Source organism: Triticum aestivum, chromosome 5A (genome assembly GCF_018294505.1).
Source record: "Triticum aestivum cultivar Chinese Spring chromosome 5A, IWGSC CS RefSeq v2.1, whole genome shotgun sequence".
Taxonomy (NCBI): Eukaryota; Viridiplantae; Streptophyta; class Magnoliopsida; order Poales; family Poaceae; genus Triticum; species Triticum aestivum.
In genome coordinates, this window is record NC_057806.1 from 482,387,225 (window position 1) to 482,401,031 (window position 13,807).

Consider the following 13,807-nt stretch of genomic DNA (forward strand, 5'->3'; position numbering starts at 1 on the left):
ATTTCTGAAAGTTCTGATGCCAGGACACAGTTTGATTTGCTGTACTGAAGTAGATTCTGCGCTGCATTTCTGAAAGTTCTAGTGCCAAGACCAATACAAACTGTTGCCTCCAGTTCATACCACCTTAAGGCTTACAAGGTGCTGACATTTGGAACAAATCTGAACTCCATCTGTACATGGCCTGCTACCTCATACATCACATTTCTGAAAACTGTTTGACTGTTTTTGATTTATTATCAATTACCAGATATTATCAGAACTGAACATCTAAAGCGTCGGTAATAACCATTAATATTGTTGTTTCATAATTGATTTACAAGTGAAATACGCACTTGTACTACTCCAGGTAAAGGGTCTCGCTCGATCACATCCCATCTAAAATCACATAAACATCATGCAAAATACTAATATAGCTTGACATCTAAAACTCAAGAAGCATCGCAGCAGCGGGTGCAAGGCTCCAGAACAGCCAACTTAACTGCAGAGGGAACTATGCCCTCCACATACCTTCGGATAGCAAAGAGCGCTCTAGGAACTTCCATGAGAGTACTCTGGCCCAAGGTAGAGCATCTCTTCGTCTCGCTGTCAGAACATCCAAGAGAACAATCAGCGGTGTCCAATGTAAGGGACTCTAGTGACCCTGCATTCTCGATGATATGAACCGTTAGCTCGATCAAGCTCTTTGCAGAGTTAAAGCCGATGATTGTCACGCTCTTCAGCTTGTCATGGCGGTGTCCTGGCATCCGCCTCAGAGGCGAGGGATCTCTGAAAATTGACTCATGCTCCATGGGTTCTGCTGCCTAAAGATGAAAAGCCAATTAAATTAACGGTTCTGCCATTTATAGTCACTGGATACCTTTGCAGGATGAGCATTAACTTACTTGCAAGAAAAAGGACTCCAAGCAAGGAGAAGCATCCAGAAAAGGAACCAGGGAAATATAATCATTGATACGAGGAAATGCATATCCATCAACAGTTATCCTCAGGTACTTGATGCGGAGGAATTGGCTATGCATCATGGGGGTATCAGCCTGTATAAAGAGATATCTGAGGTTAATTATCAAGCAAGATATACCATTTTCATATACATATATCTGTCAGATGAATATACCTTGAGACGCAAACTTATGTCAAGAGTTTCAAGATTCGGCATAGTAGTCGGAAGCATGGCATGAGCATTATCGAGGGCACGTGGATGCGGCATTGTTAAGTTCTTCAATTGCTCTCCATGTGAAAGTTGTTCTCGTTTACCACCAAAGTAAAAACTGGAGAGATTCAGGGCTTTGCTCTCTACCACTCGTAGAGCGTTGCATCCGACCACTTGTAGGTCGTGGAGGCGCTGCAGTATGTCGGGTATCTTCAGGCAAGTTATTTCATTGCAGTACCCAAATGCAAACAGCTCCAGAGCAGAACAACTGGAAAGAAGGCATCCTAACTCGTCCTCACTGATACGCACATGATACAGGCGCAGATTCATCAGGCTTCTGAAACAGCTGAGTCTGACCACAGGACGGAAGACACAACCCGAGAGGTGTACATACCGAATCGAGTTCCCCCTCAGACCAGATAAAAGTGAGCACGGGAATCTGTATGTTGCCACCTCTGAAGACAGCATAAGGCTGAGTTCTTCAATCTCCGATGTAATAGCAACCCGAAGCCAGCTATCGAGAGAAGAACAGTCGCTGGAATTGTGGCCAAGGAATTCAAGCTTGATACTCTTCAAGCCAATGCCAGAGTGGTTTTTCAGAACTTGGTTAACTTTGCTGGCGAATTTTCTTGCTGTTTCAGCCTTTGTAAGAACTCCATTGCAGCCTACAGTCGAGTTACTAAATCCAATGTTGGGGTAGAACCTCCAACAACGTAGAAAGGCATGAGAGACACAGGCAGCACGAGCAGCATCTTGCATTGGTACTAGTGAGATTATATGGCGCCAAATTTTCTGCATGCCCAAGCATTGAAGAGTTAAACACTGGATTTCCAAAGGATAATGATTACTTTTGACTATGGAAAGGAGAAGAAAAAAAGGACATGTGGTGCGATTCGTTGGGAAGAAAATAATGTCCAAAGAAACAGCAACAAACATGTAACTTCTACATTGCACAAATACCATTTAATATTTAATCAGCCAGAAAGCTCACGCAACAACTCTAGCAGCTACCCACAAAGATATATGACACACAACATGGTAAATGAGATGAGAAGAGATTGAAGAGACCAGATATTGATGTTCTTCACACATAATAGAGGAATCAATACTCTACACTGAACTGTATGGAAACTGCAGACGGATCACATATAAAATTTGGTCTTGCAGGAACCTGATTATAGGAAACAATATTCAAGAGTGCAGTAAAGTCCCACTTGTGTTAAGTAGTATAGACGGATTATTTTCCCCAAATTTCTAGTCTGAATAAGCGAGTATGCATATTTGATATGGGTCCAAGCTTGTGCTGCTCATGGTTTAATCATGTTACTTTGTTTCCGGGAAGCCTGAGCCCTGAGCCTAATTATAACTAGTATAATGTTCTAGTCACAATCTGCCCGAAGGCCAGACTTAACGGACGACAACAAGCACAACACCATCCAAATCTGAGCAGTCAACTGTATGCAAGCATGCACAGATGCACTGGTGAGGAAGATAGGGCATTCCTTTTTCCTACATGTTTATAATGGTTTTCCTAGAAGACTGCTATAGATGGCAACTAAGAAATATATTCTTGAGTTAGTCATGGGGGTAGCCAATAGTATCGGCTTCCTATGCATCTCTGTAAACAAATTGCTTCGAATGGTGTCTAATGCACAATAGCATGCTATAGATAGGCCAATACAGCAAAGAAAAGCACGAACGTGCAACTTCTACATGGTAGAAATGACATTACAATTTTCAGCCAGTCTTGGACCTTCTACATGTTACAAATGACATTATAAGACTGGTGGGACATCACAATCACATATCTACAGAGTTTGAGAAGCACATTGCCCACGAGGTGGGATATCCTATCTTAAATGTATTTCGGTAGATATACACTCAGGCGCTAGACGGTAGCAAGAGCGGCCATATAACCAAGAAATGTGCTATATGCGATAGATACTAGCAACAAGTCACACACTAAGAATTCAGGTAAGCATAAACTGCATAGGGGCCTATAGGACAAGGAATTGCTGATAAGGGCCTATAGGAATTCTATCCAACATCAAAGGTGGCAGGGCATCCAAGACTCATGACAGACAGTTTTCCAGAAAGTTAAAGCCCCAACATTAATCTCTCCCCTTTGTAAAATATAGAAGAGGAGTTACTGACACAGGAAATACATCTTTACCGACCCAACACAGGTCCAAAAATTTGTGCAGCAGGGCAGTGATGGTGACATTTTATTTACTTGCAACCAAAATCTTCCACTATTCATACCTGTGGAATGTCTGGTCCCGAGTATTTAACTCTTTTCCTACCCTGAAAACGATCATCTTGCTCCCAGGATGAGCGTCCTCTTTTCGCCAACAAAGGAACTCGATCATCTGCAACACATAATTGTTATAAGGACAAATGCTAACAGAAGAAAGCAACAAAGGTACACACTTGCATAGAACAAAAGGTCCAATTTCGATCTGGCATCCAACTTTTACACAAGAGCTCTAGTGCCTTTGAGAATCCAGTTCACTAGAGCATATGGTTTTTTTCGGTTTTTTTGCAGAACAGTACAACCACTCCCCAGTCTCACACATTTGTGCCAAATCTGATGGAACAATTGATTTTACCCATCAGCGAGCGAGATCCCTATCCTTCCGCAACATCTCACAGGTTTAACCCTCTATCAGTGCACCAGAACATTCAACCATCTGCGAGTGAGATCCTTATCATGTACACACACACAAAAAAAAAAAATCTGGTCCTTGATCACAAGTTTAATTCCCAGCCTGCCTGAAAAAGGGTTTTAAACCCTAGCCTGCCTCAAAAAAGGTTTAATCCCTAACCGCGTAGTTGCTAGTCGAGGCGATTGGAGTTAACTCTAACATATGTCTCCTTTTACTTTTGTTCTTCTGGACAAGGAACCCTAATCAGCAAACGCTACAGAAGAGGTACTCTTCTACTGATGGCAGGACATGGTTACAAAAGTAGCAGGGACGAGCAGAGCAGAGCAGAGAGAGAGAGAGAGGCCTCACCACGGGCTCGTATCCGGCGACGTCGCTGCCGCTGCCGCTGCCGCCGCCGCTCCCGCTGCGCGGAGATGAGCCGCCCCAGCGCCAGCACCCCCATGGTACGCCGAGAGGGATCGAGGGGCCAGGCCAGGGGAGGAAATCGCTTCGGCGCCGCCACCCAAGCTACCTCGACGGATTTTATTGGGCCTTTTCGCTTAGACTGATTTTATTGGGCCTCAGAGTGGAAACAAGGAAGCTATATCTCTCGCTCGGCGCGACACCGTAGCTTTCTGTCGCCCGAAGAACTTCTTATCTTGCATAGCAACTGAGCCGGCCCATTTATCCTTTTTTCTTCAAGGCTGGCACCGATAGACTGCTTCGTGGTTCGAATTTGTTTTTTTCCTATTTTTTATTTTTTTCTCCGTTTTTTTTCAGTTTTTTGTTTTTTTTGTTTTTATCGTTTTCCATTGTTTTATTTATGGTTTTCTCCCTTTTTCTGTTTTCTTTGTATTTTATTGGTTTCCTTCATTTCTTTCTTGGTTTTCACCCTTTTTCTGTTTTTCTTTATTTTACTTATTATTTCTTTCTCGTTTTTCATTGAGTTTTTTTTCTTTCTTGGTTTCATTCTTTCGCATTGGTTTCTTTGGTTTTTCATCTATTTTGTTTTGTTTTCTTTGTTTTCCATTTTGGTAATTGTTGGTTTTTTTATTTTTCTTTGTTCTTTTTTCTCGATTTTCATCAATTGATCTTTTATTCAACACGTGCTAACATTTTTTCGGCACACATTCAAGATTTTTTCTTACACATAAAAATATACATGTTTACCATTTTTGAAATATGTATTAAACTAGGATAATTTTTACGTAAAACCGGATGGTATTTTTCGTCCGGTGAACTAAAAACCTTAAAACAAAAACACTAAACTACCATATACTTGACGGTGACCTTGTAGGCCATGTCGGGCTGGATGGCGGCTCCTCCTCCGTCATCATCGCCGGATCCCACGTCGGAGTCGGGCTTCGGGTAGCGGAAGGGGGCGGCGTCACGGAGGGCTTCCCGGCAGCCGCCTAACGCTCGCAGGTGATCCTCTCCGCTTCCTCCTAGGTCGTACTCATGGCGGCCGTGGCCACCGACGACGAGGGCGGCGGACCTTAGAGGAGGCGGCGTTGGCGACGTCGGTCTCGCTGAGGGACCACTCATCACCATACTTGGCCATCTCCCTGTCCAGGCAGCGGCGGGGCAGTCCAGGGCCCAGGCATACGCCAACTCCGTGTCTGCCGCGATGTGTGGTGGCAAGATGTCGGAGTCCGTGAACTCTGACCAGCGCGCCGTGTTGCGCTTGTCCCGTCGGCGCCGCTCCCTGTCAGCGTACTCCTGTGCCGTTAGGGCGCTCCAGGAGGACGAAGAGTTGGCGCCGCCGCTACTGCCGCCGAGGTAGCGGCGAAGGCGATCACGCGCCTTCGTGGCGATCGCATTGGGACACGGGCGGTGGCGAGCAGAGCTCCTCCCTCTCGCCCGGTCACATCGCGACATCAATGCCGGCCGCTGCGTGCTCTGGGCCGACATTGATGCGGCACGGAAACGGCGCATGCATTGAAAGTCTAAGCGCGAGAGAGTCGGGTGGGTTTTTTTTGATAGGCCAGGATGGGTAGGAGCGGGCGTGGCAGCGGTCGCCGTAAAAGCCTCCTTAATTTGTCTCTGGTGTGGGGAAAAAGTATGTCCGGACCGCTCACTGAATCAATACAGACCCACGTTGGATGACACAACACGTCAGGACAGCCCGGTCCGAACGTATGCAGACAGTTTAAGGACCCGTGTTAAAGATGCCCTTAGTGATTTCTCAGCTCGCTCAATGTGAACTTAAGCTTCCTAGTGACCAGTTTATTAGCTAATTGTCCTAGGAATGCTTTTGGTTTGAACAAAAGCTCTCTGAATTGCCAAAAAAAAAAAGAATTTCAGGGCGACCTACGTAAGCCCTCTCCTCGCATAACACGTAGGAGGTGCCTACAATAAAAATCATGAGTGCTCGTCAAAGGCGTCAATCCACCATTTTCAAATTTGCCAACGCATACGCATGCGTGCTCTGGAAGCACTTCAGCGAAGGGGTAGGCAACGTAGTATCACTTTCGACGACTCAAATTTTTCTTGCTTCATTTATGGAACGCGCGTGCTGCTTGTGGGTTGTCGCCTTTACTAGCTCGGGTCATCGTCGTAGTCGTCGGACTGCCTACCCGTCGAGACTCTTCGCTCCACCATACGAGCTGCCTAACGTGCTGCGTTATCATGGCCACTCTCAGACGAAATATCCGCTTCTCCCGTCCTGGATCGAGCTGAGCATCTCTCCGGCCGTCCCATTCTCTCTGCCCTCTGCCGAGCTGATCGGCTTCTCTCCGTCCAAACCCAGCAGCATCAGCAGCAACTCTCCCCTCTCTACTGAGCCTTCTCCACCCTCTCCCCTGTCAACGACGGCGCCCTCCCCTCGTCCTCCTTCCCCGCCACTTGAGTTCTGGAATCGGGGAGCTCTGGAAGGCAGTCTCCGGCCATGGCAACGGCGGCACGCTCCTCCGGCGTCCAGTTTCTCGACCAGTTCGCACCGCCGCTTGAGTCGCTGACCCCCACCGCCTCTCTCTCTCTGGTTCCGGGGCAGCCCTGCTGCGATTTGCCTCCGCGTCTTGGTTGGAGTTGCTTGCTCTTACTCATAAAAGCAGAAAGCTCACCAAGCTCGTCGGAATGGCAGGGGTGTTGGACCTGCTCCTCGGCAAGCTCACCATGCTGCTTAGCGACGAGTACAAGATGCTCACAGGGGTGAGGAGGCATGCCTCCTTCCTCAAGGACGAGCTCAGTGCCATGAAAGCTCTCCTTGACAAGATGGAGCTTATGGACAAGCTTGATCCCTCAGCCAAGAACTGGAGGGATCATATAAGAGAGATGTCCTATGATATGGAGAACTGCATCGACGACTTCATGCATGATATTGAAGGTACCCATGTAAAGGCAGGCTTTGTTAGAAAGATGGTTCAGCGTCTTAGGAGGCTGGGGAGACGTCATAAGATAGCGAAGAGGATCCAGGAGCTCAAGGTTCTTGCGGTGGAAGCAAGTGCTCGACGTGAGAGATACAAGATTGATGATTGCATCAATTCGAGTCGTGGTGTTGCGGTTGTGGATCCCCGGATGTCGGCGATCTACAATGATGCGGCATGCCTGGTAGGTATTGATGGACCAAAAGAAGAGCTTGTCAGTTGGTTAACTGATTCACATAAGAAACTCAAAGTGGTTTCTATTGTGGGGTTCGGAGGTGTGGGTAAAACTACACTTGCCAAACAAGTGTACAATGAGATTGGAGAGCAATATAACTGTAAGGCATTTATTTCGGTCTCCCAAAGACCTGATATGAAAAGCCTTCTTGGTGGCCTACAATTCAAGCTTGGACTGGAGGAGTCTTCTCATGCTCACGAGCTGCAAGACTTCATTGACCAGCTTAGAGAACACCTCAAACATAAAAGGTATCTGTTCTTCTCTCGATAGTTGTGTGATTTCCCGAAAGGTTATCTAAAAGTTTTTGTCATGCTTTAGTGTGTAACTTTAAACAGTTGTACCGATGCGTCATGACGAAGATATTTTGTTAGGTCAATGCAAAGTGTGGTGGTTTCGCTACAAAAAAAGTGGTGCTAGTTCATAAAGATTAGTATTAGGATAAAAATTGTAAGCACAAAGCCTTTTTTATATGTCTTATTACTCTTATAGTGCATTATAATAAATCAACCTCTATGTGGCAAGCATATAAGTCATTATAATTTGGGACAACAAAATTAGGGAATTATGGACATAGAACCCTGAGCTTTCCTTTCATTTCAAACTTTGCCATATTTCTATATGTTCCGCTTATTTTTTAAAGATAATGGTCACCATCCTTTATTATGTTTGTTTCCTTCGTTTTAGTTTTCATGCTTTTCTCTATACCTTATAATCATATCCTAATATAATGTATGAATAACTTGTGCAAAAATTGCAACAGGTACTTCATTTTATTGGCTGACTTGTGGGATCAATCGGCATGGAACATTATTAATTGTGCCTTTTCGGAAAATGATAATGGAAGTAGAGTAATGATAACCACATGATTGGATAATGTAGCTGCCAGGGCGTGTCGCAATGACCGTGCCTGCATTTACATAATGAAGCCCCTTGGAGAGCAAGACTCAAGGAGATTATTTTTTAATAGAGTATTTGGGTCTGAAAATGTCGGCTCGGTACAATTCAAAGAAATTTCAGTTGAAATTCTCAAGAAGTGTGGCGGGTTGCCACTTGCAATTATCACCATAGCTAGCCTATTAGCTTGCCATGAAGCAGGATCTTCAAATGAGTGGGAGAGCATAAACAATTCTCTTGGCGCGAAGTTTGCCACAAAACCCATATTGGAAGAGATGAGAGGTATACTAAACCTTAGCTACACACATCTTCCTATTCATCTCCGACCATGTTTTTTGTATCTTGGCATGTATCCAGAAGACCGTTTGATCATTAGGGATGACCTAGTTCGACAATGGATCGCCGAAGGATTTGTTTGTAATTTGCATGGAGCAGATTTGGAAGACGTTGCCAAGAGTTATTTCGTTGAGCTTATCAATAGAGGTCTGATTCAGCCTGAGAAAACATGCTATGGAGATGTAATTACATGCAGGATACATGATATGATGCTTGATTTGATCCTAAGCAAGAGTACAGAGGATAATTTCATCAGTGTGGCATATAAGCATGAAGACATGGCAAGATTTAATAGTTGTGAGTACAAAGTTCGTCGATTATCTCTCCAATCAAGTGTTGGTGGTGCAATGTCGAAGACCCTTGCTACTAGCATGTCACAAGTCCGATCATATACACAGTTTGGAGAGTCCAAGTACATGCTTCCTCTTCCACAATTTAAGTATCTATGGGTGCTTGCTTTTGAGTTTCCGTTTAACTGGAAAACGACAATCGACCTCAGGGCAACTGGCCATTTGTTTCTACTAAGGTATTTGAAGGTTTCAGCTCTGTCCGCAGAAGTAGCGCTCCCTGCAGAAATTCAAGGGCTTGTGCATTTGGAAACTCTTGAGTTACATTGCCGGCCCATACAAAGGTTCCCATCGGATATCACTTGCTTGGCCAACTTGTTTCATTTGATACTTCCAGAGTGCACATTGCTTCCTGAAGGGATCCAGAACATGAAATCAGTTAGCACCCTGCATTGTTCGGACATGTCAGAGAGTTCCCTCAAGGAAATCAAAGGCCTTAGCGAGCTGACTAATCTGAAGGAATTGAAGTTACGTGTGCCCACTTACTACCCAGGCATGACGATTGAATGTTTCGATGCTTTGCTCTCCTCCATTGGAATGCTTCGAAACCTCAAGCACCTCTCCCTCGAGTGCTGGCATAAATACGATGGCTATGACAGCTAGCCGGACTCATTATCCGATCCTCCACCCTACCTCCAGACAATCCATTTGGAAGGTTTATCATTTAGTATAGTTCCCAAATGGATTGGTGAGTTACGCTGCCTCCGGATCCTCTCTCTGCGTGTCGTGTACCTGCCGAGTGACAAGGTTCGTGTTGTTGGAAAGCTTCCCTCCCTCGTCTTCGCCAGGTTCTACGTGTCGGACGTCTCCCATGACAAGGTGGTGGTAAGCACGGGGTTGTTTCCGGTTCTAGAGTGCTTTGATTTCCGGTCCGATGAAGATGTCACCGCGAACCCGAGCTTCGAGCCAGGAGCTATGCCCAAGCTGCAAAGGCTCGCTCTGGCATTCGACTGGCAAGAGTGGAGAGGCGCCACACCAACTGGCATGGAGTGCCTGCCCTGCCTCCGGGACATTGGCTTGAGTATTACTACTGTTTCAAGCAGTAATAATCTGAAACATATACACGATACTATGGAGTCAGCATTCAAGGACGCCGCACGGGTGCACCCAAGACATCCCTCTGTTACATATTTTTAGATTTATCCCGTTGAACCGCCTCTCATCTGTAACTTAACCAATTCCATGTCATTTGATGTGTTTATTTATTTATTATGATAATCTCTTGTGTATTTGATTTCTTGAGTTTTGTAAACCCCAAGCAATTCAGCTTTATTGACCCAGGTCAACACTCAGCAGACCCTTTGACAAATGATCCGTCGAGTTTGGAAATGTTTCGTCCCATAAAAGGAAAATTTTGTTGTGAAGAGAGAGAAAGACATCTCTCTGTATTGCTCTTTATATGTGTCTCTGTTTTGAGTTCAATCTTTTATTAAGCCAGATACCAGAAGCTGGGTGTGCCTCCCGGTACGGACATGCTAGGTACTAGGTTGTAAACAATGCAATTTTTCAGTAGAATTCGTGTATAAAGTTAGGTTTGACCTAGTCAAATGACCGTGCATGTGGCTGATCTTGATGCTAGATCGAAGGGCCCTGGTACCATTGTTCTTCCAAATTTTATTGCCGACAAATATAAATTCATCCTTCATTGGATTAGCTTGTTATTTATGGGACCTCCATCTGTTCAGTTCCAATGACTTATGAAAGATGTACGTATATGATAATGCAAATTCATTTGTAGATCACGCTTTAGTCCATAGGTTGCCCTTTCAAATTTGAAAATTCTCAACTAAGGTCAACTATGGTATTTAGAAACAAATATTATAAATCCCTAGGGAAAAGGTAAAGAAATCAACACAAACGGAGATCAGTTAAAAATTGTGGGTGCCTGTTCATCGGTAATCTTCTTATGGCGAATTATGTGTTGTGCTGTACTGAAACAATGGAAGCTCTGAACCTGCTATACTGCACACATGTTTTGGTTTGCTGTACCGACCTGTACTCTTACACTGTTTTTTCTGAAAGTTCTGATGCCAAGACACTGGTTGATCTGCTGTATTAAGCTATATACTACTTCCTCCGTCCCATAATGTAAGATGTTTTTTGATACTAGTGTGGTGTCCAAAAAACGTCTTACATTATAGGACGGAGGGATTAGATTCTGCACTGCATTTCTGAAACTTCTAATTCCAAGACCAATACAAACATGCTGATGGAGCCAATGAACCAACTGAGACGAGAGCATAAACATTCTGCACTGCATTTCTGAAAGTACTTATTACAATGAACTGGAGGCTATTGTAATTGCGCTCATTAATCCGATACAATCACCTACGTATTTGTCTACTTTGGTACTGCTGGTTGTTTTAAACACATACCAAGTGTCTTCAGCCAGCACTGGGGGTCTAAGATATACTCCCTCCGTCCGAAAATACTTGTTATCAAAATGGATAAAAGAAAATGTATCTAAAAACAAGTATTTCTGAACAGAGGGAGTAGCTGAAACTCATGTATGCATTGTTCATATTTCAGTTGAGTGGTATTCTCATCTCATCGTCAGGTGTCGCAAAGAGTAACTGAACTGAAGCGTAGAAGAAAGAACTGGGTGCTTGATTCAACACGGTACACGAGCGGATATGTGATGCTTTGAAAGAATTAGTACTGGATTTCACAGGGGGTTTGAAGAAGGCTTTCGCCCCAGCTTACAGCGAGGATGGATCGGGTGCAGGGAATTGATAAGTAGGATGCCCAGACTCAGCTCCGGATACGAATTGAAGCTGCTGCTCTTCATCCGCCGGACCCCATGTGCGCATTCGTCCTGGCCTTTGTGGTAAGCTCTGGCGCCGCGCCGCCGCCGCCGGAGACACCTGCCGATGGTTCTGACAGGACCCGATCGTGGTAGAAGTAAGAATTGGTGATCTCGCTCTTGATTTTTGATTTAGAGACGGCCCAGGGATGGACCGGGGAAGAGGATGATAACTCTTAGAAATATAATTGGGTTTAAGTTAGAGATAAGGAGATAGAGATAGAATTAGTTTAAACCACATGTTGTACTCCAAGTCTCTATCCCTCTTGTACTCCTATATATACCCTACAAAGGGTCAAATCAATACAACACATAATTCTAGGGTTTCATATTTTCCACATGGTATTAGAGCGGTTTGTCCAACGATGCCGATCCTAGGACCTTCCTCCACTTCCGCAGCGCGCCGCCCTCGAGGAGATTAATCTTCTCTTCCCGGGGGCGCGGCACCCGATCGATCACTGATCATATCGGTTCCGTAGATTAGATCAATTTCTTAGTTTAGATAAATTCGCCAATTTCTGAAATTCTCTTAGATCTTTTTTTAGCTACCAAATAAACTCGTCAACCCTCAAATTCCGGTGAAGAAAATCCAACAGAAGCGGTGCAGGCGGCAGCTGCCAAGAGACAGGGCGGGCAAATCGATCATCCTCTCGTTGCACAATGAGCCAACTCCGGAGCAGGGTGCTCCGATCTGATCTAACCGGCTTCATCGACTACATTCACATGCGGCGGACACAGCGTATTCGGCACCAAGGCTACATCTGCACCGACCTTAAGCTCCGGCCAGCGATGGGCAGGCGGTCGCACACGCTGATGCGGCGACGGGCGTGCTCATACGCGCGCACGCGAGGACGAGTGCAGGCCAGGAGGGCTGGCCACGAGCGACGCCCCCCCTTGACTTCGAGCCACGCATCGGCCCGACACCTCCCAACGCAATCTGCATCGACAAGCACCATGTCCTGCATGGCTCGCTCGGTACGGCGGCTGCGAGCGCCCAGCGACGCAGGTGGCTGCACACGTGGACGCGGCGACGGGCGTTCCGATCACGTGAGGGACTTAACTCGCATGTTATCTCAGACGCATGTATGCAGGTACTGATCCGTCAAGGTGGGTTCTACACGTACGTGTGGCCAAGAGCCCAAGACTACGTCAAGGTTCAGCGGACGGCTCACCTAGCAATCCTGCATCGACGTCGTCCTACACTACATCTGCATCAAGCCGGCAAACCTGCACCGTCGCCCACCACACTCTTCGAGCCACGTCCATAACCGCTGCACCAAGCTATCTTCACCGAGCGATCTACACCGACCCACGCCACATCATCGAGCTGTACGTCTACATCACGCCCAATAAAAAAAATCTTTATTGAGCACATGTACGAGAAGCGACCATGACATGCATCGTCCACACGCTAGGCCGGTGTGGAGAGAGATGCAAGTCTTCATCGACTTCTCCAGCGCGACACGGCATCGACACATCATCGCCGCGAGGGATGCCTTCAAGCGACATCATCGTCGACATGCGGTTGCAACGCCATAGTCGACACTTCATCGCCAAGGTCTCCATCAACATGGTCTTCACCAGCATCATCGTCAACACACCGCCGCCGCCGCCTCGTCCACAAGATGGACATCTAGCATTCTCTGACAGACTTTTCTGCAAGGCGCGACCTCGACGGCGGCAATGACCGCGTCACGACGACGACATCTTCCGCGTAATCCACGACGGCACGACTGCATCGACACGGCGTCACTACAGTGACGACCCTACACGGCCACACGGTTCTGGCAAAACCGATGTGTGCTCGATGGGCTTCCTCCGGTCTTGGCAAAATCGGTGGACTCATCGCCGACGGCACCCTATGACACCCGCAAGGTGTATCGTCCACGTCTGCAGCTCTGTCATAGCGCATTTTTTTTGCGCCTCCGGCTTTGTGCGGCTTCATCATCCACGACGACCACACCATCGACCATGACTACCTCGACCACGGCTACATCATCATGATCGGTTACATCGACTTTAATGACTACGTCTA

At 46.1% G+C, this 13,807-nt stretch overlaps 2 protein-coding genes and 1 pseudogene across 2 annotated transcripts; 2 read left to right on the forward strand and 1 right to left on the reverse strand.

The window, feature by feature from the left end:
* Positions 1-260: 260 nt before the first annotated feature.
* Positions 261-4,319, reverse strand: LOC123107276 (FBD-associated F-box protein At1g66310). Its single transcript, XM_044529268.1, has 5 exons — positions 4,162-4,319; positions 3,410-3,516; positions 1,112-1,939; positions 882-1,031; positions 261-800 (listed from the first exon to the last, which is right to left on the reverse strand). Exons 1-5 carry the CDS (start codon positions 4,253-4,255, stop codon positions 429-431), a joined length of 1,551 nt encoding a protein of 516 aa, XP_044385203.1. The 5' UTR covers positions 4,256-4,319; the 3' UTR covers positions 261-428.
* Positions 4,320-6,383: 2,064 nt separating this feature from the next.
* On the forward strand, positions 6,384-9,743 carry LOC123104219 (disease resistance protein RGA5-like). Its single transcript, XM_044525981.1, has 2 exons — positions 6,384-7,640; positions 8,153-9,743. The coding sequence occupies exons 1-2, from the start codon at positions 6,868-6,870 to the stop codon at positions 8,256-8,258; spliced, it is 879 nt and encodes a 292-aa protein (XP_044381916.1). The 5' UTR covers positions 6,384-6,867; the 3' UTR covers positions 8,259-9,743.
* LOC123104217 (disease resistance protein RGA5-like) lies at positions 8,313-10,106 on the forward strand (annotated as a pseudogene).
* Positions 10,107-13,807: the final 3,701 nt, after the last annotated feature.

What these genes read in the sequence shown, in the direction of transcription:
- LOC123104219 (XM_044525981.1), top strand. Translation starts at nt 6,868, where the DNA reads ATGGCAGGGGTGTTGGACCTGCTCCTCGGCAAGCTCACCATGCTGCTT. An exon ending in GAACACCTCAAACATAAAAG is followed by an intron (nt 7,641 to 8,152) that starts GTATCTGTTCTT and finishes AAATTGCAACAG; the next exon opens with GTACTTCATTTTATTGGCTG.
- LOC123107276 (XM_044529268.1), bottom strand. Translation starts at nt 4,255, where the DNA reads ATGGGGGTGCTGGCGCTGGGGCGGCTCATCTCCGCGCAGCGGGAGCGG. An exon ending in TCGCCGGATACGAGCCCGTG is followed by an intron (nt 3,517 to 4,161) that starts GTGAGGCCTCTC and finishes TATGTGTTGCAG; the next exon opens with ATGATCGAGTTCCTTTGTTG. An exon ending in TGGAGTCCTTTTTCTTGCAA is followed by an intron (nt 801 to 881) that starts GTAAGTTAATGC and finishes TTTCATCTTTAG; the next exon opens with GCAGCAGAACCCATGGAGCA.